General features: G+C 46.5%; 2 protein-coding genes across 2 annotated transcripts in view; one reads left to right on the forward strand and one right to left on the reverse strand.

The window, feature by feature from the left end:
* Positions 1-26,619, reverse strand: part of LOC133506351 (lysozyme g-like) — a 69,749-nt gene that overhangs the window by 42,886 nt on the left and 244 nt on the right. The gene's annotated exons all lie outside the window — the stretch shown is intronic.
* On the forward strand, positions 5,015-26,619 carry prr36a (proline rich 36a). The gene is made up of 5 exons (XM_061830397.1): positions 5,015-5,188; positions 19,733-20,346; positions 20,413-20,518; positions 23,671-23,936; positions 24,041-26,619. Exons 2-5 carry the CDS (start codon positions 19,818-19,820, stop codon positions 26,494-26,496), a joined length of 3,357 nt encoding a protein of 1,118 aa, XP_061686381.1. The 5' UTR covers positions 5,015-5,188; positions 19,733-19,817; the 3' UTR covers positions 26,497-26,619.

Raw genomic sequence — 26,619 nt, forward strand, 5'->3', positions numbered from 1 at the left:
GTAAGACAAAAATGCCTGTAATAGCGCAATGTTATCATTTATGATATGACAATTTGAAATTTTGGTACAGATTTGAACAAAGAAATCATGGAAGTTGATACGCATGATTTGCCTCCGTGGGCCACATAAAATCATGGGGTGGGCCAGATCTGGCCCCGGGGCCTTGAGTTTGACACCCGTGCTCTAAATTGTCCCCAGGTGTGATTTTGTGACTGTAGCCGTTTGTCTCGATGTGCTCTGCGATTGGCCGGCAACCAGTTCAGGGTGTACCCCGCCTCCTGCCCGTTGACAGCAGGGATAAGCTCCAGCACTCACTGCGACCCTCGTGAGGATAAGCGGCAAAGAAAATGGATGGATGATTCTCACTTGCAACTAATTCAAAGCATCAAATCAGCAGCAGTTAGAATCCAAAGCAATCTAAATATTTCGAGTCTTGAAATTCGGTGGCGCTGTAAGTTGAGAGGTTAGTACCCCCCCGCACAGTTCAGAGGTTGTGGGTTCAAATCTGTGCTCTGACCTTCCCGTTTGGAGTTCTGGATGTTCTCTCAAATGTGAGCGTAAATGGCTGAGGCTGCAGTTACAGTACCCCTCAGTTTTCCAAAGAGGGCACATTACCGCTTAATATCTGCCGGTCATATTTGGACCAATCTAATATTTGCATCGCAAATGAGTAATAGAACTCCGCAGGGAGCGCTCTTGTGCATTTCCTCTTTCGGGATGTTTTCAGGATCATAAGCGATGACTTTATTCACTGCTTATTGATTACTTGGCGGGCGTTTTTACCTTCCCGTAATCATAAAACGATCATGCATTATGTACGACTCCGTTTCCGCTTGCAAGTCATAATTCGTCGCATCATCAAAATGAGGGCGGCGCAGCTTTCGGGGTCTGTGAGACACAACGAAGGCCGACGGTTGTTTGTTTGCATTGAACTCGGCTCGGAGGAAAACCCGCTCCACTGTCGTCGGCGGACCGGAACACGGCCCTCGTTCTCGGCTGTGCGTAGCGAGTCGCCGTGCCCGAACGTCAGAGGCGGGTTTGTGTGTTTGATAGCCCGGAATATTTTCCAAAAACGCAATCTGAACAGGACACACCGATATCGTCATTATTGTGACACGGCGACGCAAATGTAGGTCAGCGCTTCCGAGAAAGAAGGCCCGTTTCTTCCTGACAACCCACCGCTGCTAAATATACTCTTCTTTGAGGAAGTAGATACTAGTTTACACTCTTTTAAGTCATCGGTTCCTCGTAATTGTCTGGGATTTTTTTTTATCGCTGAGATGGACGCACCCAGGTGCAAACGTCACCGGAAAGAATTTGGGAATGGACAGTTAGTCCCGTTCGGATCGACTCAGCGTTATCTGTCTACATGTGTTGCTGTTGACGTCTTCCGTTATTTCTTGCTTAAAGGTCCACTGTCATGAAATGGGATGATTTTTAATATGTTATTCATGAAAAAAAAAAAAAAAAAGGCAGCCGGAACGGACCCAACCAGTTTTTCACCGCACAACGTGACTTTGACGTATTTGGCTTTTTGTAACTCCCGCCGCGATAATCCTCTCGAGGGATTTGTTTTGGAGAAGAAGCAGGAAGTGACGTAAAGGACAGCGGCGCCCCCAGGTGGACTCGTTTGTTTCTACTAGTTTTACCTGCTGGAAGCAAGCTCGTTGTTCCTTCGTGCTAGCCAAAATGCCGGCTCGTTGTATAGCTGGATATTGCTCGAACAGTCGGTTCGTTGTGAAAAATGGAAAGCGCAGGTGCAAAGGACGAGAGCTTCGTGGGTTCCAAATGACAGATAGGTGTGTATACAGCTACTGAAAAAAAAAAAAAAAAAAAAAAAAAAAAACAATAGTGGGGGGGGGCATAATCCTCTCATAATGTAACAAAAGATCCGCGTACGTAAGGCAGGGGTGCTAAATGTGTCGATGTACCCGTCGGCGCCAAGCACAGCTTAGGCCGGGTTGGCTCATACATTCTGCCTTGAGTCTGTTGTTAGTTAGAAGTGATCCGCATATCATCTAAATATAGCTCGAAACGATAGGGTAATATTGCCCCGGTCCCTTCACTCGATTGTGAGATGTTCTCTTCTTCGAAAAGAGCGTCCGTGTCTGAAGGGGGCGTGTCCCATAGTAGGGGCCACAGCGTGCTTTCAACGGCCAATGTCGCAGTGTGATGTAATGAACAGAGGATGGAGGCAATATGGCTACCATTTGTTCACAGGTTCTCGCGTGAGTTCGATGTGTTCTGAAAACTCAGGGGGGAAAAAAAATTGCTTGAAAAACAGGGAGAAAAAATTAGTCCGAAAAATAGGGGGAAAAATACTAGTCCGAAAAACAAAACAAAAAAATTGTCCAAAAAACAGGGGGAAAAATATTAGTCCGAAAAACAGAAAAAAATAACTCGAAAAACAGGGAGAAAAAAATAGTCTGAAAAACAGAAAAAAATAGTCCAAAAAACAGAGGGAAATTTTTTAGTCTGAAAAACAAACAAAAAAAATAGTCCAAAAAATAGGGGGAAATTTTTTAGTCCGAAAAACAGAAAAAAATAGTCCAAAAAACAGGGGGAAAAATATTAGTCCTAAAAACAGAAAAAAATAACTCGAAAAACAGGGGGAAATTTTTTAGTCTGAAAAACAAACAAAAAAAATAGTCCAAAAAACAGGGGGAAATTTTTTAGTCTGAGAAACAACAAAAAAAAAATAGTCCAAAAATAGGGGGAAAAATACTAGTCCGAAAAACAGAAAAAAATAGTCCAAAAAACAGGGGGAAAAATATTAGTCCGAAAAACAGGAAAAAATAGTCCAAAAATGGGGAAAATATTAGTCCAAAAACAGAAAAAAATAGCCTGAAAAACAGGATTTTTTTTTGTGTGTGTGACAGCAATATGCTTCTGTACGTTTCTCTAGTTTAAAAGACAAACGAGATCTAATCTAATATATTTTAATTTTGCACTAATAAACATAGCGTAAGGTGGTACGTTGGATCAGCCGATGAAAACGTTGGCCTCGCAGTTCTGAGGACCTGGGTTCAATCCTGGCCCCGCCTGTGTGGAGGTTGCATGTTCTCCCCCGTGCCTGCATGGGTTTCCTCCGGGCACTCCGGTTTCCTTCCACATCCTAAAAAACATGCAACATTAATTGGACACTAAATTGCCCGTAGGTGTCATTGTGAGTGCGACTGTTGTCTTTATGTGCCCTGCGATTGGCCGGCAACCAGTTCAGGGTGTACCCCTCCTCCTGCCCGTTGACAGGCTGGGATCGACTCCTGCGATCCCCCGTGACCCTCGTGAGGATAACTGGCAAAGAAAATGGATGGATGAATTAACGTAGTGGAGTGAAATCATTGTGCACAAGGACAAAGAGGAACATTCTCACGATCAGTCGTCAGTGCACTGAAGGGAGAGTTTACGGGTTTTTCTGGCGAAGGCAACGACAAAAAACTGCCAGATTCTTGAAGGACGCCCGCAACTTACTCGAGGCGTCCTCCCCGAAACGGCCCGCATTCCATCCCCCCGCGGCCACCTCTCAGAGTTCTTCCGATATAACTTGAGCGTTACCCCGTCCCATTCTTTTGTGTCGCCGCTCTTTGTGCGTGCCCATTCATTGATGAGCTATTGTGCGGGCAGCAGCTGCAGCCACGCAAAAGGAGCGCGCTCACACAGCAAGGCATTCACCCGCCACTCGCAATTATTGTGTGGCCCTTGTACCATTGGGGAGTGGGCCACCCACCCCCCCCCCCGAAAAAAAAATGCTGTGCCTTTTTTTAGAGTTCGTTTGTTTTTTTCTTGAAAAGGCGTCGGCAGACAACTGGAGAACAACTGGAGAACTCCAATCGGAACGTCAATAAGGACATTCCTTGAGGTCACGTGAATATTTTAGGACCGGAAAGTGCATTATTGATAACTATTATTGGTCAGAAGGATATTTTTCTCAATAAAATGTTCATTGTATCATTTCTAAACATTCATAAAATAGAGAAAATGATGTTGCGGCTTGGTAAATCTATCCATCCATTTACTTTGCCGCTTATCCTCACGAGGGTCGCGCGGGGAGTGCCGGAGACTATCCCAGCTGTCGACGGGCAGGAGGCGGGGTACACCCTGGACTGGTCGCCGGCCAATCGCAGGGCACATGGAGACAAACAGGAGCCGCACTCACAATCACACCTACGGGCAATTTAGTGACCGATTAATGTTGGAAGTTTTTGGGATGTGGGAGGAAACTGCAGTGCCCGGAGAAAACCCACGTGGACACGGGGAGAACATGTAAACTCCACACAGCCGGGTCCGGGATTGAACCCGGGTCCTCAGAACTGTGAGGCCAACGCTTTACCAGCTGCTCCACCGTGCCGAGGGGAATTAATTTTGGTTTTCTTCAACACAAAGTTTTTGACACACCCTAAAATAAAATAAAAATTGGAGACTCACTTTTAAAAGGAGGGTGATTAAGTAAAATAATTTTTGATGATTAATTTTTAGCAGTGCCCTGCGGTTGGCTGGCAACCAGTTCAGGGTTTACCCCGCCTCCTGGCCGTTGACAGCTGGGATAGGTGACCCTCGTGAGGATAAGCAGCGAAGAAAATGGATGGATGGATAATTTTTAGCAATAAAAATTGGACATTTTTTTATTAATTAAAAAATATTGGCTGAGTCACCGAGATTATTTTCTTTACATTATAACTTTGGGAAGAGAAATTTCCTTTTTTTTTTTTTTACCAAACACTACAAACTTTCAATGTATGAAACAATGTATATATAACAATATGTAAATTACATTTTAAAATACATTTTGTGACAGATTTATTTTTTACACATATACACATAAAGGACACGTCGTTTTTTTTTTCAAAAGCATTTTGAAGTTTGATGAATGAAGTGAAAAAAAAAATGAAATTTCGCACAGGTTACGCGCGTCCCAATTAAAGTCATTTTTGGACCGGTGAAGCCCCGCGAGACATCGCGAGAACTCAACCTGCTGACGCGCTTTCGCCGATTGGCCGGCGCAGGGATTAAATTTGCATGTCGTCGTTTTTGCGGCTACCACATTTCCCCGCTTGCGGCCACGGCTCGCTCGCCTCCATCCTTTATGGGCGACGCAAGGGAAACCTGGTGAAATCGGCCGCCCCTCGGACATTTGAGCTCGCGGAAGGGAACGACTGCCTGTTCCGTCCCCGACCCCGTCGGCTGAAAGGTAGGCGCACTTGCCGTCCTTCTTTTCCGTCACTTTTGTCCTCCTCGTTGTCGTCAATTAAAGCTTGACGGCGACGATTTCAATGGCTTCTACTTGAGCTTGGGAGGTGCTAATTGTTTATTTCCCCGGTTGTGATGATTAGACTAACGCTAACTTGTCACCGCCCAGCACGGGGCGGTGTTTCTTGCTCATTGCGGCCGTGCGTCAAGCCTTGTGTTTCGGCTTGACCCTCCCGTCGCCGCCGCCGCCGCCGCCGCCGCCGCCGCCGCCTCATCCTCCTCCTCCTCCACTTGCTTGGCAGGTGGCGGACTGTTTTATAGCCATGGCGAAACCGGAATAATTGTCTTCCCAAGGCTCCAATTGGGCCTTTGGCTGCACTAATGCGCTTTGTTTGTTTGTTTTGTTTGTCTCAAGCGACAAATGGCGCTATTAATGCTCTGCTTGGAGCCTTGACAGCTGTTCCACCGGGGAACAGCGGTTCAGTGCAAATTCATTTTTTTTTAAATTCGTTTCATTCATATAGTTTTGAAACAGAAGAATAACTTTGTGTATGTGACCTAAAAAGTCTCATTTTTATGCAGCAACACCCCAAGCATAATATCAATCTTTTTTTTTTTCTGTTGTGAAAAGTATCCAGTGAGTATTAAATTGACCTTGGATTTATTTACGTAAAGGTCAAGTGTCATGAAATGGATGAATTTTTTTTTTCTTTTAGTATGTTATTAATGGAAAAACAGCAGCAGGTATGGACCAGTCTGTTTTTTTTTTTCACCACAAAACATGATTTTGACGTGTGTATATATACGGCTTTTTGTAACTCCCGTCATGAAAATCCTCTCAGGGATTTGTTTTCAAGAAGAGGCAGGAGCGCCCTCCAGTGGACTCATTTGTTTCTATTCATCTTTCCTCCGGGAAGATAGCTCGTTGTTCCTTCGTGTTAGCCAAAATTCCGGCTTGTTGCATTGCTGGATATTGCTCGAACAGTCGGGGGGGGGGGGGGTGGATTTACCCTTCATAAATTTCTAAGAGACCCGGTTCGTCATGAAAAATGGATTGCATAGGTGCAAAGGGGAAGAGCTTTGTGGGTCCCAAATGATAGGTATGTATACAGCTACAAAAAAAAAAGAGTTTGTGGTGGACCACGTAATCAGCCTCTCATAACGTATTAAAATAGCCGTGTACGTATGACAGGGGTGCTAAATGTGTAGATGTGCGCGTCGGACGGCTGCCGCGTCGACTCTGAACAACGCTGCCGGCAATGGCGTACTCAGCCACATGCAACGACAACTGCGTAAAGAAGTAAGATGTTAAGCCACCTTGGTGCCGAAAATGAGCCACCCTGGGGTGGCGCGTCCCAGCCGGCCTTGGCTCATCTCCGCCACGGAAGTGGATCGGACGGGGTGCCGGTTTGGCCGCGAGCCGCGTATCATCTAAATATGGCTCGAAATAATAGGGTAATATTGACCTGGTAACTTCACTCGGTTGTGAGACGTTCTCTTCTTCGAAACGAGCTTCCGCGTCGGAAGGGGCGTGTTCGTCTCCCATAGTAGGTGGCACAGCGTGTTTTCAATGGCGAACGTCTGGGGTGACATCACGGGCAGAAGATGCAGCATATATGGCGACCACTTGGATGTTGAGTAAGACTTCCGAAACGTTGCGCATGGATGACGTGTTCTCCGCTCATATTTTTTCATGTAGACATTGAAGTGAATAATGTTATGTATTTTTCATGACAATATCTATTTTAGAATGTTTATAGGGATGACACTTGACCTTTTTAAACTTTATGAAATGTAATACACATTGATCTGAGCTGCCTAGCCTCACAAGGGTCAGTAGAGCGCTGGATCCTCTCCCAGCTATCTTCGGGGCACGAGGCGGGCTACTATGGGAGTAGATTAGTGCCACCAGGATTTGAATTTGAAATTTAAAGTGATCACATTTTCAATAGTTGTATTTCAGTGTTAACAATTCAACTGTCTAAAATTCGCAGTCTGTGCCGCCAACGCAGGGTTACTTCAGGTCAGAACCGAACAGCCAGCCTATCCAGTTCTGCTTTCTTAGTATGTCGCGGAACTGCGATTGGCTGCCTGTTCTGCCTGATGGCACAGACGGTGAATTTCAGATAGCGACTTGTAGCAACGATTGAAAAATGTTATTACTTTACATTTCAAATTCAAATCCTGGTGGCACTAATCTCCTTCCGTGTGGTTGCTAGCCAATCGCAGGCCACATGGAGACGAGATGACGGTCCCAATCGCACCTTGGGGCAATTTAGTCTCCAATGAATGCAAGTTTTTGGGATGTGAGAGGAAACCGAAGAGCCCGGAGAAAACCCACGCAGGCAGGGGGAGAACATGCAAACTCCACGCAGGCGGGGCCGGGATTGAACCCGGGTCCTCAGTACTGTGAGGCCAACAATCTAAGCATTCTACAGTTTTTTTTTTTTAATTTTTTTTAATTTTTTTTAAACTATTGACTCAAAATTCTTTGAATACTTCTGTAAACATCTACTTTTCGTTTCGAATTACATATTTATGGATGTCAGTTTGTATGCACCACATTGGATTTACATCAAAATATGCTCATGATGCAATACTGAGTTTTTTTTTTTTTGGGGGGGGGCGTTAGGATTATGAAGTTCATGGCGTAGCTGTATAGCGTTGGCAGCAGCAATATTACAAGCGTTATGATATTGTGCGAACTCATTTTGTATTCGACGAGCAGCACGTCCCCCCCCACCTCCAATGTAATTATGGCAGCGGTCTTGCGAGTTGACTTGTCTCAAAGAGATGTGAAACCGTGTGTTTGACTGACTCAGGAGGAACACCCCCCCACCCCCGCAAGGGTCACTGACTCCTAAATGCCGACATGTCTTATGGATTTTGCCAGGCCAAATTCTCATAGTTTACTTAATCCATCAATTTTCTTCAGCGCTTATCCTCACGAGGGTCACGGGGAGTGCTGGAGCCTATCCCAGCCGTCAACGGGCAGGAGGCGGGGTACACCCTGAACCAGTTGCCAGCCAATCGCAGGGCACATTGAGACAAACAGCCGCGCTCACAATCACACCTAGGGGCAATTTGGAGTGTCCGATTAATGAACATGCAAACTCCCATAGTTTTACTTGCCTGCTATATATTTAGTAGTGAAGGCATAGAGTTGGTCTCCAGACAGTGTTTCATTTGCAATCCCTCTCTGTACTCCACTGCATTGCACGTAACTCCAAAAATTGTAAGTTTCACCAATTTTAAATATTCCAGAATTTTTTTTTTAATTTATTTATTTTTTGAGGTCTCCTTAGTTGCAGGGGTGTCAAACGCATTTCTGTCGCGGGCCACGTTGTAGTTCGGGTTTCCCTCAGAGGGCCGTTTTGACTGTAAAACACTAAAAATGTTTAATCGTCTCATCACGTTTACATAATTTATGAGCCAGAATCAGAAATGAAAGGTCATGTGTTTTTCAACTATTCATGTTTGGTCATAAATGCTTGAGTAGTCTGACTATTTGAAATTTTTAGTAAAAATGTCATAGAAATGGAAACTCTAAATTTTGGCTTTGTGGGCCACATAAAATCATGTGGCGGGCCGGCCCTGGCCCCCGGGCCTTGAGTTTGACACCTGTGGCTTAGCGAATCATTTCCTTCGGTCCTGTCAAGTAGATGTACTTTGTACCGTGTTTTGACAAATTGGGAGACACGGGGTGATTTTTGGGAACGCGTGCAGTATTTCAGGTGGGGCAGCCGGTCGTCGTAGGAACGTTTACTATTTCGGAGATCGCTGTCACTTTAAAAAAAATGCTTGACAAGCTTCTGGAGAACTATCGCGGAAGCGTTGTAATCGTAAGCTTCATTAGGCGAACGTGAACAAATGATCTCAAACAACGGCTGGAGGACAAATTCTGCCTTTTTTTTTTTTTTTTCTCCTCTCAAGGTGTACGAGGAGAGCGACTGTACTTGCAATTTGAAACCGGGCCACGTGGTCCCACGCGCGTTACGCCACACATAAACAAAAAACACTCCCATTTTATCTGCTGTGGTAGAGAAAACAAAGGAAACATCTGCAGGCTGATGGGAACAATGCAGGATCATAAGGAGCAGTCGTCCCAAGCTAACGGTCAAAATCCAACGCATCCGCCCGCGTGTTCTCGTGCTTCATCTTTTTGGCACTTATTGCGTCCCGACCGGAAGTTGCTGCGAGCGTACAACCTCTCAACGTTGCTTTTCCTATTAGCGCTTCCCTGCCCATTAGGATTAAGTAATGAACGCTGGCGCTGCAGTTTTTATTTTTAAGGCTCTCAGCCCGTCTGGTACTGCAAGCCGAGGCCAATAAATGTATCGAAAGAATAAATCGTCATCTTTATGGTCGCTTTAGGGAAACTGCGTTTTCCCTTCTCAAGGCACACATACTTTCCATTATAATGTTTGTCTTTATTAATGTTAGTAGTCCTTTTGTTCCCAACTGGAATTGTTTTAGGAGCCTTTTTATTGGCTATCGCAAGTAGTTGATTATTTGGTGTGCACGAGAGGCAGTTTTGCTAATAATAATACAATAATGCACTTGTGTATTGGTGATTTGTTGCTCAGTTTCGTGGGTGTGGTTGATAGCGACTGGCCTCGTATCTCTAAGTGATCAGAACCCTTGAGCTCGCCAACCTCGTATCGCGCTCAATTTGCTGATTTCTGTCCGACTTCTTCACACAGGATCGGGGAATTGGTTCAGGGGCTGGTAAACTTGGACTTCTGTCTCTGGGCACTTCTGCAGTTCCTAGCTGAGCTCCATCCAATCTCTAGATAAGGAGCCATCTTAATTGGATGCTTGAGCCACTTCAAGACCTGGTCGTATTTATTGCGGTGAGGTTTTACCTGGCAGCGGGGTGAGCTTCAGGTTTTGTCCTAATTAACTATCATTAATCATAATTGGCCTAACTTGGTGTTGTCCAGGCACATTACAATGTGCGATTTGTAGATTTTGGAACAGGTTTACCGCAACGTTTACAAAAGTTTGCCCTGAAGTTTTTCCGAGCAGGTTAAGAAGCAAAAAATCTCAAACGCAGCATAATGACTCGTATTCTTTTTGCCAAAGTAAAAAATGAGGCTGACTTTTTGATCTGAAGGTGTGAATTGGGATCAAATTCGGCCCGAGTATCTGTGTGCATGTTCCCTACTTTAACCCTCGAGACTTGCGTTTGACATGAATCGCAGATCACTCAGAAATTTGCGTAGTTTGACAACCATACTGACAAATTCTCATCTTAAAATTTGAGATTCAGTTTGTGCATCATACAGATTGTGGTCTTCTCCCTAGTATGCGTTCAAAGTTCTGAATCACTTGATGGGTTTGTGAACTTGGGTTATGTTTTTCCAGCAAACAACGTGAGAACCTTTTTCTCTTTTGAGCGCAATGTCGACAGGAAGTTTTGCCACCTCATTTCTTTCTTATCAGACCTAATCTGGTTTTGCCATAGAACTGTTGAGCACGTTTTTTTTTTTTTTTTTTTTTTGTCTGACAAGGTCTGTTTGTGAAAGTAGCACAGTAGTTTTAAGGCTGTGATGTCACAGATAGGACTGTCTGGATTTTTGGTATCGATTGCTGTCCCTTGGGGGAGTTGATGGACCTGAGCAGTGCGAGCTCCTCAATCCTGTTGCACCAGTTAATCCAGTGGACAAGACCCCCCCCCCCCCCCCTTTCCTTTCAGTGCCACGCCTCAGCGTTAGATGGTGTTGAGACAATAAGCCTCCCCTCCCCCGTTTGTGGTATCTTTAATGTGGCCATAATCCACCACAGATGTTGACAAACACGTTTTGAACATTTGCTGATTTTTAATGTGGTTGGATTGTTGTGGGTCCCACAACCACCACCACATGTTCATCTCTTCTTCTCGTGGCTCGTACGACCGTCCTAGCAACTTTAGTCAACAGACGGCCTGTTTTCGTAGCAGCAGGATGCGCTGCTGCTGCCAAGTTCACAACAGATTGTAACCCTGATCCCTTTGGCCCAACGGGATGGCGCGCAGGCAATAGCCGATCGGGTCCCTTTTTCTGGCTGCCTGCCCCTCCGAGGCTAACGGGCTTACTCTGTTTAACTTGACGCCATCCTTAACCTCCTGGCACTGTTGGCCTTATTGACAGGCTTCCAGTCACTTGGTACTTGTTAAAGGACTTGTGTGGTGGGGAATTAATGACAAGAAGATTGCCGTCCTGGGGAACCATGATAGTAATCCCAACGTTTTTATCCATGGTTTGGTGCACATTTGATAGATATGATAAATCAACATTCAGTTTATATTAGGTCACTCAAGGTCATGCTTGTATTTCCACCAAAAGTACCCAAACAGTTGCTTACTGAAAAGTGGGACTGTTCTGGATCTGATATTTTGGCACCTGTTCCAAGAGAAACGCATTGAAAGTCACAGCATGATGAATTTGTTGATTGGTGGCAATTTAATCAAATTTATTGGATGTCTGAATTTATCTGGTTGCACAACTGGTAAGTTAGTTGGTGGTTGCACCTTTAGTACCCAGATTTGGTGGAGCAGCTGTCTATGGTTTCTCCCACGCCCAGAAAACAAAGGACCTTATTAATTATTAAACCGACCGAGGCGCTGCAATGAAACTAAGAGCAGCATGGATTGCATTACTGCAACTACAAAGTTTTCCACTGTTTTCCTGATACTTGGATTGGGACACTGTTTTGTCCCAAATGTCCAGTTGTCCGCCGTAATGTCGTCAGACCGCTTTTGAGCATTAGGTGGGTTGGTGTGCCGGCGCCTGCGAAATCGGTCCTCGCTCATCCATTGATCAAGTGTCTATGTTAGAACCAGGAATAAGTGGCACAGTCATCCAGTTCCTCAGAGCTTTGGGCTCTTGGATGTGATGTTCTCTAAGTGCGCTCGCTGATGAGCCACGAGTCCACATTTGACTTGTAGCGCTACTGAATGACGGTGTGGCTCCAGCGTGCACTTAACATCGTTGCCTTTTCGGGCACAGGACGTGCTTTTGTTTTTATAGTTGAGTAGGAGATGAAGGGACACGCTTTGTTTTTCTTAAAAAAAAAAAAAAATCCCTTGAAGGAACTCTTATTTTCGGAATCCTTTTGGCTCACATGTTGTCGTGTGTCTCATGACAAAAAGTTAAGTTGTTGGTATTCCAGGAAGCGGTCATTGCGTGCTTAACTTTCACATGGTAAGATGACCAAAATGGACTACTGTACTCCCTTCTGTGGTAAGTGCAGTCGCATTGTTACCTGCCCGATCATCCTCCCACTTCTTGGAACTTAGACTTATTTTTAGGAGTTACTAGCACTGGTTGTGGCATGGCTGTACACAAAGTTAATGATCGTCCGGCGTGGCCTCGTATCACATTCCGGTCTGTCAATGTTTGATATTGTTATGCTAGCTTTAATGCCTGCTCGTTGCTCCGCCAGGCGTCATTTGATTCTCTTTAAGTACTACTTTTTTTTTTTTTTCTCTTTAAATCTAAAATGTGTTAGACAGTAGCAAATGTGCACAGGTCATATTTCATTATCTAAAGTTGAGTACAAGGGTTAATGGTGAAACTGCTTTCTTTGCATAATTTTTTTTTTTTTTTTCTAAAAACGGGAAATAAAAAAAAAAAATGTACGACTGGCACTTTTGCCTGAAGTGAGTCGGGACAGGCGTGAGCTCCCTGGATCAGGAGAAAATTGATGAAATGTCAAATGTTTGCTGCTTAGTAAAATTCTTTATTCTTCCATAACAATGTGCACTTTACATTTCCTTTTTGTCAACTGCAGAAATGTAGCCGCCCGAGTAATAGTAGTATGTTGGTTCCAAGTCCGATGAGTTTCCAGTGCTAGAACTGCTAGCGAAATTCCAATGTGTTTTTTTCATCTCGTGTTGCATTTTGTCATGCAGGTAGTTGTCGTTTTTGTAGGGTTACCAGATCACATCTTGGCATCGTACGAGCACATTCTTGACATGGCTGTTTACCTGCGGAACACGCCTCTGTAGCCTCGACCTGACACTTTAGCGTGCGGTCATCGACTCATAAAAGCAAAGCATCTACTACGACTACCAGCTGTCACTCAGCAGGCTTGAGGAAATGGCGAACTCTGGAATGCGAGCGCGTGCGGTTTCGCTTTTGATGGCCTTACCATCTAAACTGTGCTTTTCTCCAAATTAATAATCTCAAGACTCCATGCAGTCCTTCAGAATATACTTTTAAATGGAGATGTTGAGTGAAAATTCTTCACTTGGGGAGTATAGTGTGGGCACGCCAGCTAATGTCGAGTCCCCGTGCTCTTTTGTGATAGCAGTTTTGATGAAATCCCCAGATAAAAAGTATAAACAGCCCGCACCCCCTTCTGCAGCCTGCACAATGCATTCCAAAAGCCCCGCTATGCTGCAACGCTGCAGAATCCCTCTCGGCTCGTATTAGACGGCGTATTAAAAAGTGACCTATTTTGTCATGCGCCGCTTGAAATGTCTGGCCGAGCGCCACGGCGGTGACCGAGCGATGTCATTAAAACGCCTCAAGGAAACAACGGCACTGTGAGATTTTATTGATGCCCTGCCATATTAGAAGTAATGAGATATAAATATGAATGAGGTCAGCGAGTTCCCCGTCTAGACAAACTCTCAAAAAGTATACTAAGGGATGCCGACGTTTTGAAGGCGAGGCCCGTCGGTCGTCATATTACTGGGAAGGTTTTTTTGTCACCTTGGCTACGGAGATAAATTTGTAGTTGGGTTTGGATCCTCAAATATTCCATTGACAGGGCAAAGACGAGGACTTTCTGACCAGCAGGGGTTTAAATCACTCACGTGGCCTATATGGCTGTGTATGACCAAGTACATTATTCCAAAAAGTGTCAATAGTGAGCGGGGAAAAGATCGACGCGTTTGCGCCGACTCCACATTTTCACAGTTTGGTGTCGAGAGACATTCCCGAGTGCAGAATTGACACAACGCGAGCATGACAAAGCACTGTCAGCAGTTGAGAAAATGTGATCGCGTATGCGTGAATGGGATTTTGAATGATCCGGCGCACTTGTCCACCGTGTGCTGCGTCACCAGCTGGTCGGAGATGATGCGATTTACTTGTGCCAAAGCGGGTCATCAACGCGGAATGCGATTCAACCCGGCCCACGCTAAGTCCCTGGCATTAATCGCTGGCTCGTCGTGCCGTTTGAGCGCGCTTTCTCTTCCCTGTCTGCATTATAGAAGTGGACACCTGCTCCTTAAAGGTCAAGTGTCATCTTTATAGATATTGAAGTGAATAATCTTATGTATTTTTCATTTCAATGTCTACATGTAAAAATAAATGTGAGCGGAGAGCTAGCCACCCATGCGCAAAGTTGCGGAAGTCTCATTCAACATCCAAGTGGTCGCCATATTGGCTGCATTTACTGTCTGTGATGTCACCCCGGACATTCGCCATTGAAAACACGCTGTGGACCCTACTGTGGGACACGCCCCTTCAGACACGGAAGCTCTTTTCGAAGAAAACATCTCCCAACCGAGTGAAGTGTCCGGGGCAATCTTACCCTATTGTTTCGAGCCGTATTTAGATAACGTGCGGATCACGGCCAAACCACCTGGATGCTCACTTCTGCGGTGGACATGAGCCACCCCTGCCAACAAGGCCGGTAACGATCCTGCAGAGGCCGTCCTTCAGTGGCAGCTACATGGAAGCCTTCCGATGCGCACATTGACACATTTAGCAACCCTGCTTTATGGATTGCCCCCCCCCCACCCCCACCATTGTTGTTGTTGCTTTTTTTTTTTTTTAAAAGTACTTTTAATGGCAGGAAAGTAGCTCGCCGGCTCGGTGCATTGCTGTATATTCCTTGAACACTCGGGAGGATGGATTTACCCTTCATAAGTTTCCAAGAGAACTGGTTCGTAGTGAAAAATGGATGGCACGGATGCAAAGTACGAGAGCTTCGTGGGTTCTGAAGAACGCTGCCGACAATGGCGCACTCAGCCGCGTGCGACGACAACGCCGTAAAGCAGCCCGGCTCGGCTCCGTGATAAGGCACCTTGGTGCTGAAAATGACCCATCGCCCCTGTCACCGCGTCCACCGGTCATGGCTATGTCGAAGGCGGCCACGTCGGGCTCTTGGATGGCGGCGGCTCTGAACAACGCTGCCGACAATGGCGCACTCAGTCTCGTGAGACGACAACGCCGTAAAGCAGCCCAGCTCGGCTCCGTGATAAGCCACCTCAGCGCCGAAAAAGAGCCACCCCGGCCGAGGCGTCGAGTCCGCCGGTCACGGCTTTGGCGAAGGCTGTACGTCGGGCTCTCGGACGGCGGCGGCTCTGAACAACTCTGTCGACAATGGCGCACTCAGCCACGTGCGACGACAATGCCTTAAAGCAGCCCGGTTCGGCTCCGTGATATGCCACCTCGGCCGAGGTGCCGCGTTTGCCGGTCACGGCTTCGGTGAAGGATGCGCGTCGGGCTCGCGGACGGCGGCGGCTCTGAACAACGCTGCCGACAATGGCACACTCAGCCGCGTGCGACGACAACACCATAAAGCAGCCCAGCTCGGCGCCGTGATAAGCCACATCGGCGCCGAAAATGAGTCACCGGACACGGCTTCGGTGGAGGCTGCGCACTCAGCCGCGTGCGACGACAATGTGTTGTTCATCGCGGACGGCAGCGGCGATGAACAATGCCATAAAGCGACCCGCCTCGGCACTATAATAAGCCACCCCAGCCCCGAAAATGAGCCACTCCGGCCGACAAGGCCGAGCCGGCTGGGGTGGCTCGTCGCAGCCGGCCGCGATGGCTCATCTCCGCCGCGGAAGTGGATTGAACGAGGAGGTGGTTTGACTGTGATCGCGTATCTTCTGAATACGGCTCAAAACAATAAGGTAATATTGCCTCGGTAACGTCACTCTGTTGTGTGATGTTCACTTCTTCGAAAAGAGCTTCTTTATCAGAAGGGCCATGTTCGTCACCCATAGTAGGGGCCACCACGTGTTTTCAATGGCGAATGTCCGGGATGATGTCACGGACAGAAGATGCAGCCAATATGGCGACCACTTTGATGTCGTCAAATGACACTTCTGCAACTTTGCGCATGGATGACGCGCTCTCCGGTCATATTTATTTTTTCGTATAGACATTGAAGTGAATAATGTTATGTATTTTTCATTACAATATCTATTTTTAGAATGTTTATATGCATGACACTTGACCTTTAAAGACATGTTTATGGCGTTTGGGAGAATCCGCATGTGGTGGAAGGGGAACATTTTCTCCCTGTGTTGAGGAGTATCTCCTTAAGTTCAGCAGGGAAACGCACTGAGGTCGCTTCCCAGGTGTCGCTGAGTCACACTTTAAGTCTTGCATGCAGCTCACGGGGAGAACAATTCAGAGCAAGACTAACAAACAAATGCATGATAAAACAATTTGAACAATAATTAAAATTGTAATATCGTTTCACATTTCCCCCCTGTTTAACATGTATTTGCTCAAATTCATTCTTCATCCTTCATCGGTCTAATGATTTTCAGTAATAACATCAGTTTTTACGGAAAACAAATACACATACCAGAGACAAAAACGTTTCAATTGATAATCTGGATTTAGAAACAAGTCGGACAAGATTAGTAGAAAATAATCGTCACTGTCACTCTTCATCGTTAAAGGATACACCTCCGCCCCCTGTTCCTTTGTGGGAAACAGTGTTCATAAGTTTAAGAAATGAGAGCACATGGATAAAATACAACAGCATCCACACAAGGTCAAGATTGCTGCAAAAGCAGCAATTTGATACCAAATTTGAGGACAACAGGGCTGCGCATCTTCCAAAGGCATTCATCCAGGTCTCTCATACACGGAGGTGTCAATATCGGAATGAGCCGTTCAGGGTTCGAAGCCCCTCGGTGGCACAACGCCGTAGCCGTGTGTTGGCTTCACTGCGCAGCATTGTTCTCTGAACATGGCACAGATCTCTCCTCTCTGAGCCAACCTGTCAACAGCGACTCCGCTTTGGTATGCCATAAACGAGCAGATAAGTGTTCACGCACAGTTACAAACCCTCTCTGTGTCCAATTGCCCAATTCTTGTACGTTGTAATGAATGGAGTTGATTCTGTCTACGTTTTTGATGGTTGTACGCCAACAACTTGAGGACTCAAATTCTGCTGCGAATTGATCAGCCAATTTATACTCACTCGGAACAGCAGTGACGTCGATGTATGTTAAAACACTTGTCGTTCCCACAATCATCTGCTGATAGTGCTGGGATAATCTGTAAACGTTGTCATGCAAACAACACAATCTTTCGATTTTAAAAAATGTTCTAGCATCCATCCATCCATTCATTTTCTCAGCCGCTTATCCTCCTAAGGGTCACGGGAGTGCTGGAGCCCATCCCCGCCGCCACCAGGCAGGAGGCGGGGCACACCCCGAACCAGCTACCAGTCAACCTGCAGGGCACATAGAGACAGACAACAGCCGCACTCACAATCACACTTAGGGGTAATTTAGAGTGTCCAATTAACGTTGCATGTTTTTGGGATGCGGGAGGAAACCGGAGTACCCGGAGAAAATTCACGCAGGCACGGGGTCAACATGGAACTCCAGACAGGCGGCGCCGGGATTTGAACCCCAGTCCTCAGAACTGTGAGGCCAAGGCTTTACAACTGCCCCACTGTGCCACCTTTGTTTTACCATCCATCCATTACTGCTTTTTTGGGTCGGGTCGCGGGGGAAGTAGCTTCAGGAGGGACATCCAGACTTCCCTCTCCCCAGCCACTTCTTCCAGCTCTTCCAGAGGGAACCCGAGGCGTTCCCAAGCCAGCTGAGAGACACAGTCTCTCCAGCGTGGGTCGTCCTCGGGGTCTCTTTCCGGTGGGACATGCCCGCAACACCTCACCAGGGAGTCCAGGAAGCATTTGAATCGGATGCCGAAGCCAGCTCATCTGGCTCCTCTCAATGCGGAGGAGTAGCGGCTCGACAGCGAGCCCCTCCCGGATGACCGAGCTTCTCACCCTATCTCGAAGGGAGAGCCCGGACACCCTGCGGAGGAAACTCATTTTTACCATAGGAAAACAATTATTATTATTTTTTTTTTCCCTAAAAATGCCTGTCCCAATTTTAAACCAGTCCCCATCCTCTAGTTTTTGGATCACTTTTAATTTGATTGATTTTGATTTAGATGACAGGGGACTGGTAGTTATCGCTGTGGCCTTGAGACTATTCTTGCCTTCGCAAAGAAGCAAGCTCAGTACGGTTAACTTGCATTTCCTGCTTCTGGGTGAGTACTGGTTGTTTTGGAACAGGCTTGTTTAGTTAACATTTATTAAATAAACACGTAAATTAACGTCAAGACTACACAAAATAAGTGACATCTTTCAATATCTATTTTTTTCTACTCTTAAATTTTTACACGTGTTTTTTTTTTTTTTTTTTTTCGTGCTCGACTGTGCAGATTAGCAAGCACGGAGGTGCGCGGGCACGTGCGTCATATGTGAGTGACTGTAAATGTCTTGTCATAATTAGTTATTTTTTTCTCTTCAATGCAGCTTCCTTTAGTATTCTATCTGCGAAGTTATTTCCCAATAGAATCATATCTTTGTATGTGCTAGGCATTTGCAAACGGTAAGTTTTTTTTTTTTTTTTGGCAGTTGTATTGAAATCAACTAACAATTTTGCTTGTTACTTTGGCTGTGGATGAAATCATCCCCGTTTTTTTTTTTTTTTTTTTTCTTCTTCCCAGTACTGCTCAAAAACATGAACTATTGCAAATACATATTGGCTGTCTATCTCCTTCTCTAACACCCACTGTCCTCATGTCCTCCCTCACAACATCCGTCAACCTTTTCTTTGGTCTTCCTCTCTCTCTCTCGCTCTTTTGCCTGGAAGCTCCATCCTCAGCACCCTACCACCAATATACTCACTCTCTCGCCTCTGAAATATGTCCAAAACCATAGAAGTCTGCTCCCTCTCACCTTGTCTCCAAAACATCCAACTTTGGCCGTCCCTCTAATGAGCTCATTTCTAATCTTATCCAAACTGTTCACACCAAGCGGGAACCTCAGGATCTTCATTTCTGCTGTCTATACCATACATTTCCTTAGCTGAGCCATTTACAAATAACACTTCTCTTCTTTCTAACGGCTGATCCCTCAGGCCACTTCGGCTTTTGGCTCATATTTCTTCTAACTTTTGACAATCATGATTTGCACCATCCTCCTGACGTGGTCGTGTTATTTTAATGAAGAATCAGAGGATGGAACAAAACTATGGTTGAACTCGTTTCTACAGCAATAGATGTCACAATAACTGGTCTTACATACCGGGGTAGTGCACATGCTACAATAACTAAGATAGTAATACATTCTTTCACACAGAGCTATTGTAGCTTTGTGGTGGATGGGTCGGCGGCCGGTTTAGTGAAGAGATTTACTGGCGTCCCTCGTATTTCACATCCTGTTTTCCCACTCTCCCTGAATTCCTCAGAAGCCCTTCACCATGAATGGAAGGAATGAATTTTGAATGGGAGCACATTTCTTCAATGTCTTTTAAATGAATTCTTCTTTTTGTCTGCAGAAATTTTATGTGAAGGGGACCCTTTAAATTGAACAAGAAAACAGCTGCAACCTCAGTGTTGGAATCAAACCTGTGTGGGGATACCATGGATGCCACAGAGCCCTTTGAAGCCGAGGTAGCTCCAGACCCCTCCATGTCGCAGGACAGCGCAATAGAGGGAGCCCTTTCTTTGCCGGAGCAAGCCAAGAATGAAGTTTCACCCGAAGATGCTACAAAGACCAACGGGGGACCTGAACCCCAAATTGCACCGCAAGCCGTTGTCCCCAAAAAGCAGACTGCTGCCAAAACACAAGCGTCTTCAAGATCTGAATCTAAACAGCTTGCTGCTGTCTCACATCACCCTGTAACAAATAATATAAACGCTGCCACTAAAACTGCAGCAAAGCCACCTGTAGCGCCGCATGCCCCCAAAAGACCAGTCACCGTTGCCACAGTTGCGCACACCGTCAAGACCCCGACCAGGGTGAGTCAAAGGAGGCCAGTCGGAAATGGACCATCTCGGACTACGTCGAGCGCCACCGCGACGGCAACAAACGGCTCCAAGCCCACAACCGCCAATGGAAGTCTCAATAAGAGGACAGCGGCTGGTAATGTGGCTAAAGTCAAAAGTTCTGGTAAGTCATGTCATAAATTAACAGGTCGGCTAATATTATAAGACTAATGCCACCTACGCATTTCAGTTTCCCACCGAGTAACTGTCAGCAGTACAGCAGCATCTGCCGGACCAAAACCAAGCACTTCTCCAGCCGCCCGAGTTGACCATGGTACCGTTCCAAAGAAAACGAGGTATGCATAATTTTGGAATTAAAATGATCGGCACATTGTGATATTACTCAATTCTTTTTTTTTTTTTTTTTTTTTTTTTTTTTTTTTGTGCTCAACTTGCACTTGACTTAAACGATGACATTAGAGAATGTTGTACATTAAGCTGCATCTGATTCGCTGTTGCTGTTTTGATGGTGACGTTAAGCTCCGCCCCCTTAGCCATGTCCCACAAGCTTCCAAAATGGCAATTGAACAGAACATGTTTGAAGTGGATTCTCTATCGCGTATTCCAGATAATATTGGGGTATATTTTTTGATCGCATATTCCAGATAATATTTGGGTATGTTTTTTGCCAAATGTGTGAGAGTTCTATAGAGAGGTCTCAACTATTTCACGCAAGAATATGTACACGGAATTAAGATTGTGTGTGGCGCAGGACGCAATGTCAGAGTTGCGGCGAAACGTTGGCGATCGATGCAAAAAAAAAAAAAAAAGTTTGACGCCTCACAAACTTCATATTGAAATCCAACAGGATAAAATAGTGGAATCGTACTGCGCATGTAAAGCAGGGTGAGTACTTTGTACTTGGAAACATTGAGTAATATCATTTTAGTCTTTATAAGTGAGTGGGTGTATTCATTTGACTTGGCTCGTAATCAAAACCAGTGCCCTGGTTTAAAAGTCTGACGTGATACAAATGGGCAAATAGACATTTCTCTTGCATGACATGGCGCATTTATGTATCACTAACCCGACTCTTCGGCATAAAACATTCCACACTTAATTCAGCAGCTCAGTCATACACTAACAAAGTGAAAGTTGTTCTCCTGCAATGTATAAAACACTGATAATAATTCAAACTAGAGAAGATACTTCTCCCTCACTTACCTTGGAACATACACCCTTGTTTGTTGATATTGTTCACATTTAGTTGTACGTGCGCTTTTCCGCAAGCCTTAATCCATCGTAGACACTTCGTCAACTGTGTTTTAGGCTTTGCAAAATGAATCAACTGGGCCCCTTCACGGATGAGAATTTTCCGCCAAAATGACCATTCTCGAGATAAGCACAAATCCGTTGAGAAAATTTCGGGGCGGGTAGGATATCGTGCGCCTGCCTCTCGGTGGTGGGCTCCGAGCTGCAAGTTCAGCTTAGTGCTAGCACAAGCACGACTATCGTATGCCGTTCTAACTTGCTCGGTAGTGTAAATATTTGCATTTTGCGACATAACCGTGAAAACTTGTTTGCGGCAGATTACTCGATTGGACAACAGAGTTATAGAGTATAACGATCCAATCGAGTTTCACCATTGCCATGTACATGTGTTCTCGGTTCTCAGAAATTGCAGTGTAACTTGTTGGTTAGCCAAGTAATGGCGCGTGGGACTTAGCGCGAACGGAGCGACGGTGTGTTCAAAGTTTTAGGATGGCGAAAGTGTTAGAAAAAAAAAAAGATTGAAGATCAAGTGAGGGCAATTGACAAGGATGCTGGAATCAAAAACTGTTTCAGCCGTGCATGGCTTGAAAAAAGTGTAACTGTGAAGATAGGACCGAAAACGGTATCATGTCTAACCGAACACACACAAAAAGCGGACATTCCCGGCAAAGTGCTGTGCGCTCTGTGTTCCGATAGGAGCAAAAAAATATCCAGGAGGAAAGTCAAACCCACCCCCATCGACAGACATTTTCAGTGTTTTTCCAAATTGGTCATTCTCATCCCTGCCCCTTGTAACCTAACAGGATATCTTTCATCAGAATTGCATACCATTTTCTTCGTAACATTAACTTTTCCAAGCGCACGCTACTGACAACCAGCATTGCTTGTGGGACGATACGGCGAGAGGGGCGTGTTAAGACAATGCGGCTATCTGATTGGCTATTATTGTATGAGTGATTGACAGGTTGGAAAGCTCCATTTGACTTCCCAGTTGGTGGGAGGCTAATGTCATGCATGACATGTCACTGAAAAGGATTCTGCTCTTGATCATCAGGGAGGTAACACGTATACCTTTCAGCCTCAACTCCGTGTGCGCTCCTCTCAGAGCTGCCGGACAGCTGTTTGTTTGTAAACGTGAGGTGGGGGGGGTGAGTTTTTTTTTTTTTTTTTTGCCGTTTGGGAGTACGATCTCCATATGTAATCTTTGAAGTGGCGAGGCAGTTTCCTGTGAGGGTCAAATGACAAGCAAACACCGCATCTAGCACGAGAAACCTCTGCTCTGTACGTCAATAATTTGATGTTGTTCACGACTCTTGTGACTGACAGTTGCGTGTATCTGGTTGTCCCCGTGCTGACCTTTCGCCGCTTGTGCGGGCACTCAAATCCTTTGGGGCTGTGATTTTTTTCATCTCGTATTGATTCCATCCATCCGTTGCCAGGAAATGTAATACACAAGCAACAGAGCAGTCTCCCTTTCCGCTAATGCTGTATGCTTTACAAGCATCCCATCTGTACACAGTGTTGTTTTGATCGAAAACCGGAACCACAACCAAGGTTGTTAATGACATCCAAGAGGGCATGCGGTTCATGGAGGCAATTGACAAGGGAACCCCCCCGATGGTATGATTCATTCATGGACAATTTTAAAATCAGTATTCACCCCCCAATGGTTGTTTTGTTTTGTTTTTTTGGCCCACAAGTTGGCAGGATTATCCGAAAACTGCTTAACCCACTTCCACAAAGCCGGATGGAGCATGATTGAAAGTAGAATCCAGAACATTTTGCTCGGCAAATGGTCATGGGGGGGGCGGGAGATGAGTTTAAATCCTTAATTTTTCCTGTAAATGCTTGACACAATGTATAAAATATTGTTTTCCATAAACGTACCACAAAGTTGTAGTGAAAGTACATTAACATAAAAACACATTTTGTTATGTTTTGTCAAACTTGCCCAGAACGCTGTTGCCTGTGATGTGTTTTTGAAAAGATCATCAGGGCAATTGTCTATTTTTTTTTTTTTTTTTTTTTTTTTAAAGACATCTGCACTTCGTAGCTTAATGGTAAATGTGACCACGTGAGTTTCTACCTGCATCTATCAGACACTCATAAATCATTACCGTCTTGTCATTGTAGGGCTTCTCCTTTTTAAACATTTTTTTTCCCCAACCATTTATATTGTAAAGCGAATTAGCAAAACGTATTTATTTATTTATCATAATTCTTTTTGCTTCTCCAGGCCCCCTACGGTCAGCTTGGAGTCTCGAGTGGCGTCATCCGCGTCTAGGTCTGGTAGCACCCCTGCAACCAGAGCACCCGCAAGTGCAACGGCCGCCGTTTCAGGATTTCGCTCGGCGCCATCAGCGTCCAGGCCGGGCAACAGTGTTGCTCCGAGGCCCACCGGCAGTGCCGGTAGCAGAACTGCTCCGTCCAGAGGTACCACATTACCCTCTACTGCCAGGACCACAGAAGCACAGGCTCACCCAGCTGCAGCCACAACGAAAGGTTGGAGTCTAATGCCTTGCCATAGGTTCATTATGTCTTCTGCCATCTAATATCTAATCTGCCTGCCACTATACATCGATTAAGTCAGTTTTTGTTTGCACCAGATGTCAGTCGGCCACGTTCCAGTCCTGCTTTGAAAAGGCCTGCTCCTTCATTGCTTGCTGCCAAAAAGCCTGAACCCACTAAACCGCCAGCCACCACAAAACCCACTTCTCCCTTCAAATTGGCCACTGTGGCCGTAAAAGTGGATCCAAAGGTTTCACAACCTAAAACCCAACACGTAAACCCCTCTTCTGCCAAGTATTCGACGCTTGGTATTACAAAGGTTCCGCTCGGTAGCAGAAAGCCACTGAGTAGAACCCAGCCTGCTTCTCCAGCTAACAAGACCAGAAACGCCCGCACTGCGATGACGAAACACGAAACCAAACCCACTCAGGCACCGGTTCCTATTCCGGCTGTTGTCAAGAAGACAAAGTCTCTAAGGACACAAAAAAATGCTGACGCAGCAGTAACAAACGGAACACCAGAGGTAGACTTAGCTGGAGATGCGCCTTTGGGTACAGGCGCTATGAGGTTTGCTAACTCTGTACCAGAGGTGGTCCCGCCCCAAGCTTCTACTGCGGTTCCTCCGTTGGCTTCTCAGAGTCCTGTGGCTGCTTGCTCTCCTCCACATAGACCCATCCCTCAAGCCTCGCCAGTAATGCCTCCGCCCCAGGAAGAAAGTGATAATGACGGTCCTTCAGTCCAACTGGAGCTGAGCCCGACCCCTGTGGAGGTGCCAACGCTCAAAGTGGTTCCGCTGGCAGAGATACCGAGCCAGTCTGTCAATGTGTCTTCAGAACCGAGTACTTTCCTCTCTGAAGTCCCCCCAAGAGCGGTAAAGTCGGTCACTCAGGTAGCTCCTCCCAGCAATCTAAATGATGAGGAAGATGAAGAGGAACGAGATGGAAGCCAGCTGGTTTCAGTTTCAGAAATGAGCGGTACCACACAACCCACCGAGGAGTCGCGTCCCGGGTCGGCCGGACTGGTGGGCGGCTCCGCTTGGAGGGCAGGCGGCGGCTTCCTGTCTGAGCTTGACTCGCTCAGCGGGAGTCAGCAGGGGGCGTCTGAGTTGAGCGCACCCGGCGTTCTGGAAGGCACAGAGAGTATGGATGACCTCGGGGAGGGGAGCCTCAAAGGAGCCATGGACATGGAAGGAGCCTCTGCAGGCTCTCCAGACTCTGAAAAGGTTCCCGATATACCCGTTAATGACTACGAGGATGATAATTATGATGACGGAGATAGAGTGTGCGACATGGACGTGGAATCGGAGAAGACTGACGAGCTGCAGCGAGACGGGCACGACAATGACGTGGACGAAGAGGATGAGGATGTGGAGATGGCGAGCGAAGGGGTAACTGAGAGCGGTCTGGAGAGCTACGGGAACGCCGACGAGGACGACTTTGCAGAGGATGAAAGGCTGGACAACTTGAACCGGTTGGCCCAGCTTCCTCCGCCGGCCCCGGGCGCTCAGTGGGATCGACCTAACCAATTTGCGGACCTTTGGGAAGACCAAATGCAGCAATTCCCTGACCTGGTCTCTCAGACCGGGCAGGTGGGAGCTGCAGCGAGCCCATTGTTAGACCCCCCGCAAGCAAATTCAGAGACTCCATCCCAATCCCCTGCTCAGACATGGCTTGAAATCAGCTCCGATCCTCGTGTTCCTGAAAGCCAAGGTGTCTCTTTGCCTTCCGCTTTTGAGGATGGGGCCCAAATGGCCACAACTCAGTGTAACACGCTACATCTGCGAGCGCCAGGTCAGAGTTCATTCCCCGCAGCCGCCGTGAGCAGCGGGAGCGGAAAGCCAGCGGAACTTGGCGATGGCACCCAAGAAGAGAAACCCCAAATACAGAAAGTCCCGGTGAGCTCTCCCCAGCATGATGATGGCGTCAATCTGGCGAGCGGCGACCTGGAGGTTGAAGCACAGACTCTGCCATCAGATGAGGTTTTAAGTAGCGTGGTCAACGCTCTCGCGTCCAACCCTTCTTCGTCTTCCGTAACAGAGGATGAAGCAAGCGACACGGAGGGGGAAGCGCTGCTGGACGACTCTTTGGAAAGTTCATCCACGCAGAACAAGAACTCCACCTCTGAAGTCCAATCCCCCGCAAAGCGTTCCCTCTTGACCGTCGAAGAAGTGGAGGAGTGCGAGACCGGCCTGACAGACGACGCCACCCCGCCTTCAGTCACCTCGCTGGCGTCCTACGGCTTTGACTCGGCGACCACGGCCTCCAACGCTCAGTCCGCAGGCGAGGGCTGCATCAAGAGCCCGGGCATCTTCTCTCTGGAGGAGCTTCCCGATGAGTCCAAGGGTCTCTGTGATCAAGCCCAGTCCGGCCTCACAGAGCAGCGACGCATTGACTGCGGTAAACCGGAAGCGGCTTCGCCAGAGGAAGTGCAAGGGTCGGAGGAAGCGAAGAGTCTGAACGCTTTGCAGGTGTCTGAGAAGCTCGAGGATGTCAACCCTCCGTACTTTTCTGCCATCTGTGAAAAGACTGACAACTCTTTTGCAGGTGATGTATAGTTAACTCTGACTTGCTCTTCAAAGTTTTTTGTTTTATGTGGGGGGGTGGGAAGACGGCAGTCCTGTATGTGCAATATAACAGCAGTTTTATAATTAAGCTTAAAATAAAGACTTTGATACCCA

Source organism: Syngnathoides biaculeatus, chromosome 9, assembly GCF_019802595.1.
Source record: "Syngnathoides biaculeatus isolate LvHL_M chromosome 9, ASM1980259v1, whole genome shotgun sequence".
NCBI lineage: Eukaryota > Metazoa > Chordata > Actinopteri > Syngnathiformes > Syngnathidae > Syngnathoides > Syngnathoides biaculeatus.

What these genes read in the sequence shown, in the direction of transcription:
- prr36a (XM_061830397.1), top strand. Translation starts at nt 19,818, where the DNA reads ATGGATGCCACAGAGCCCTTTGAAGCCGAGGTAGCTCCAGACCCCTCC. An exon ending in GGCTAAAGTCAAAAGTTCTG is followed by an intron (nt 20,347 to 20,412) that starts GTAAGTCATGTC and finishes TACGCATTTCAG; the next exon opens with TTTCCCACCGAGTAACTGTC. An exon ending in ACCGTTCCAAAGAAAACGAG is followed by an intron (nt 20,519 to 23,670) that starts GTATGCATAATT and finishes TTGCTTCTCCAG; the next exon opens with GCCCCCTACGGTCAGCTTGG.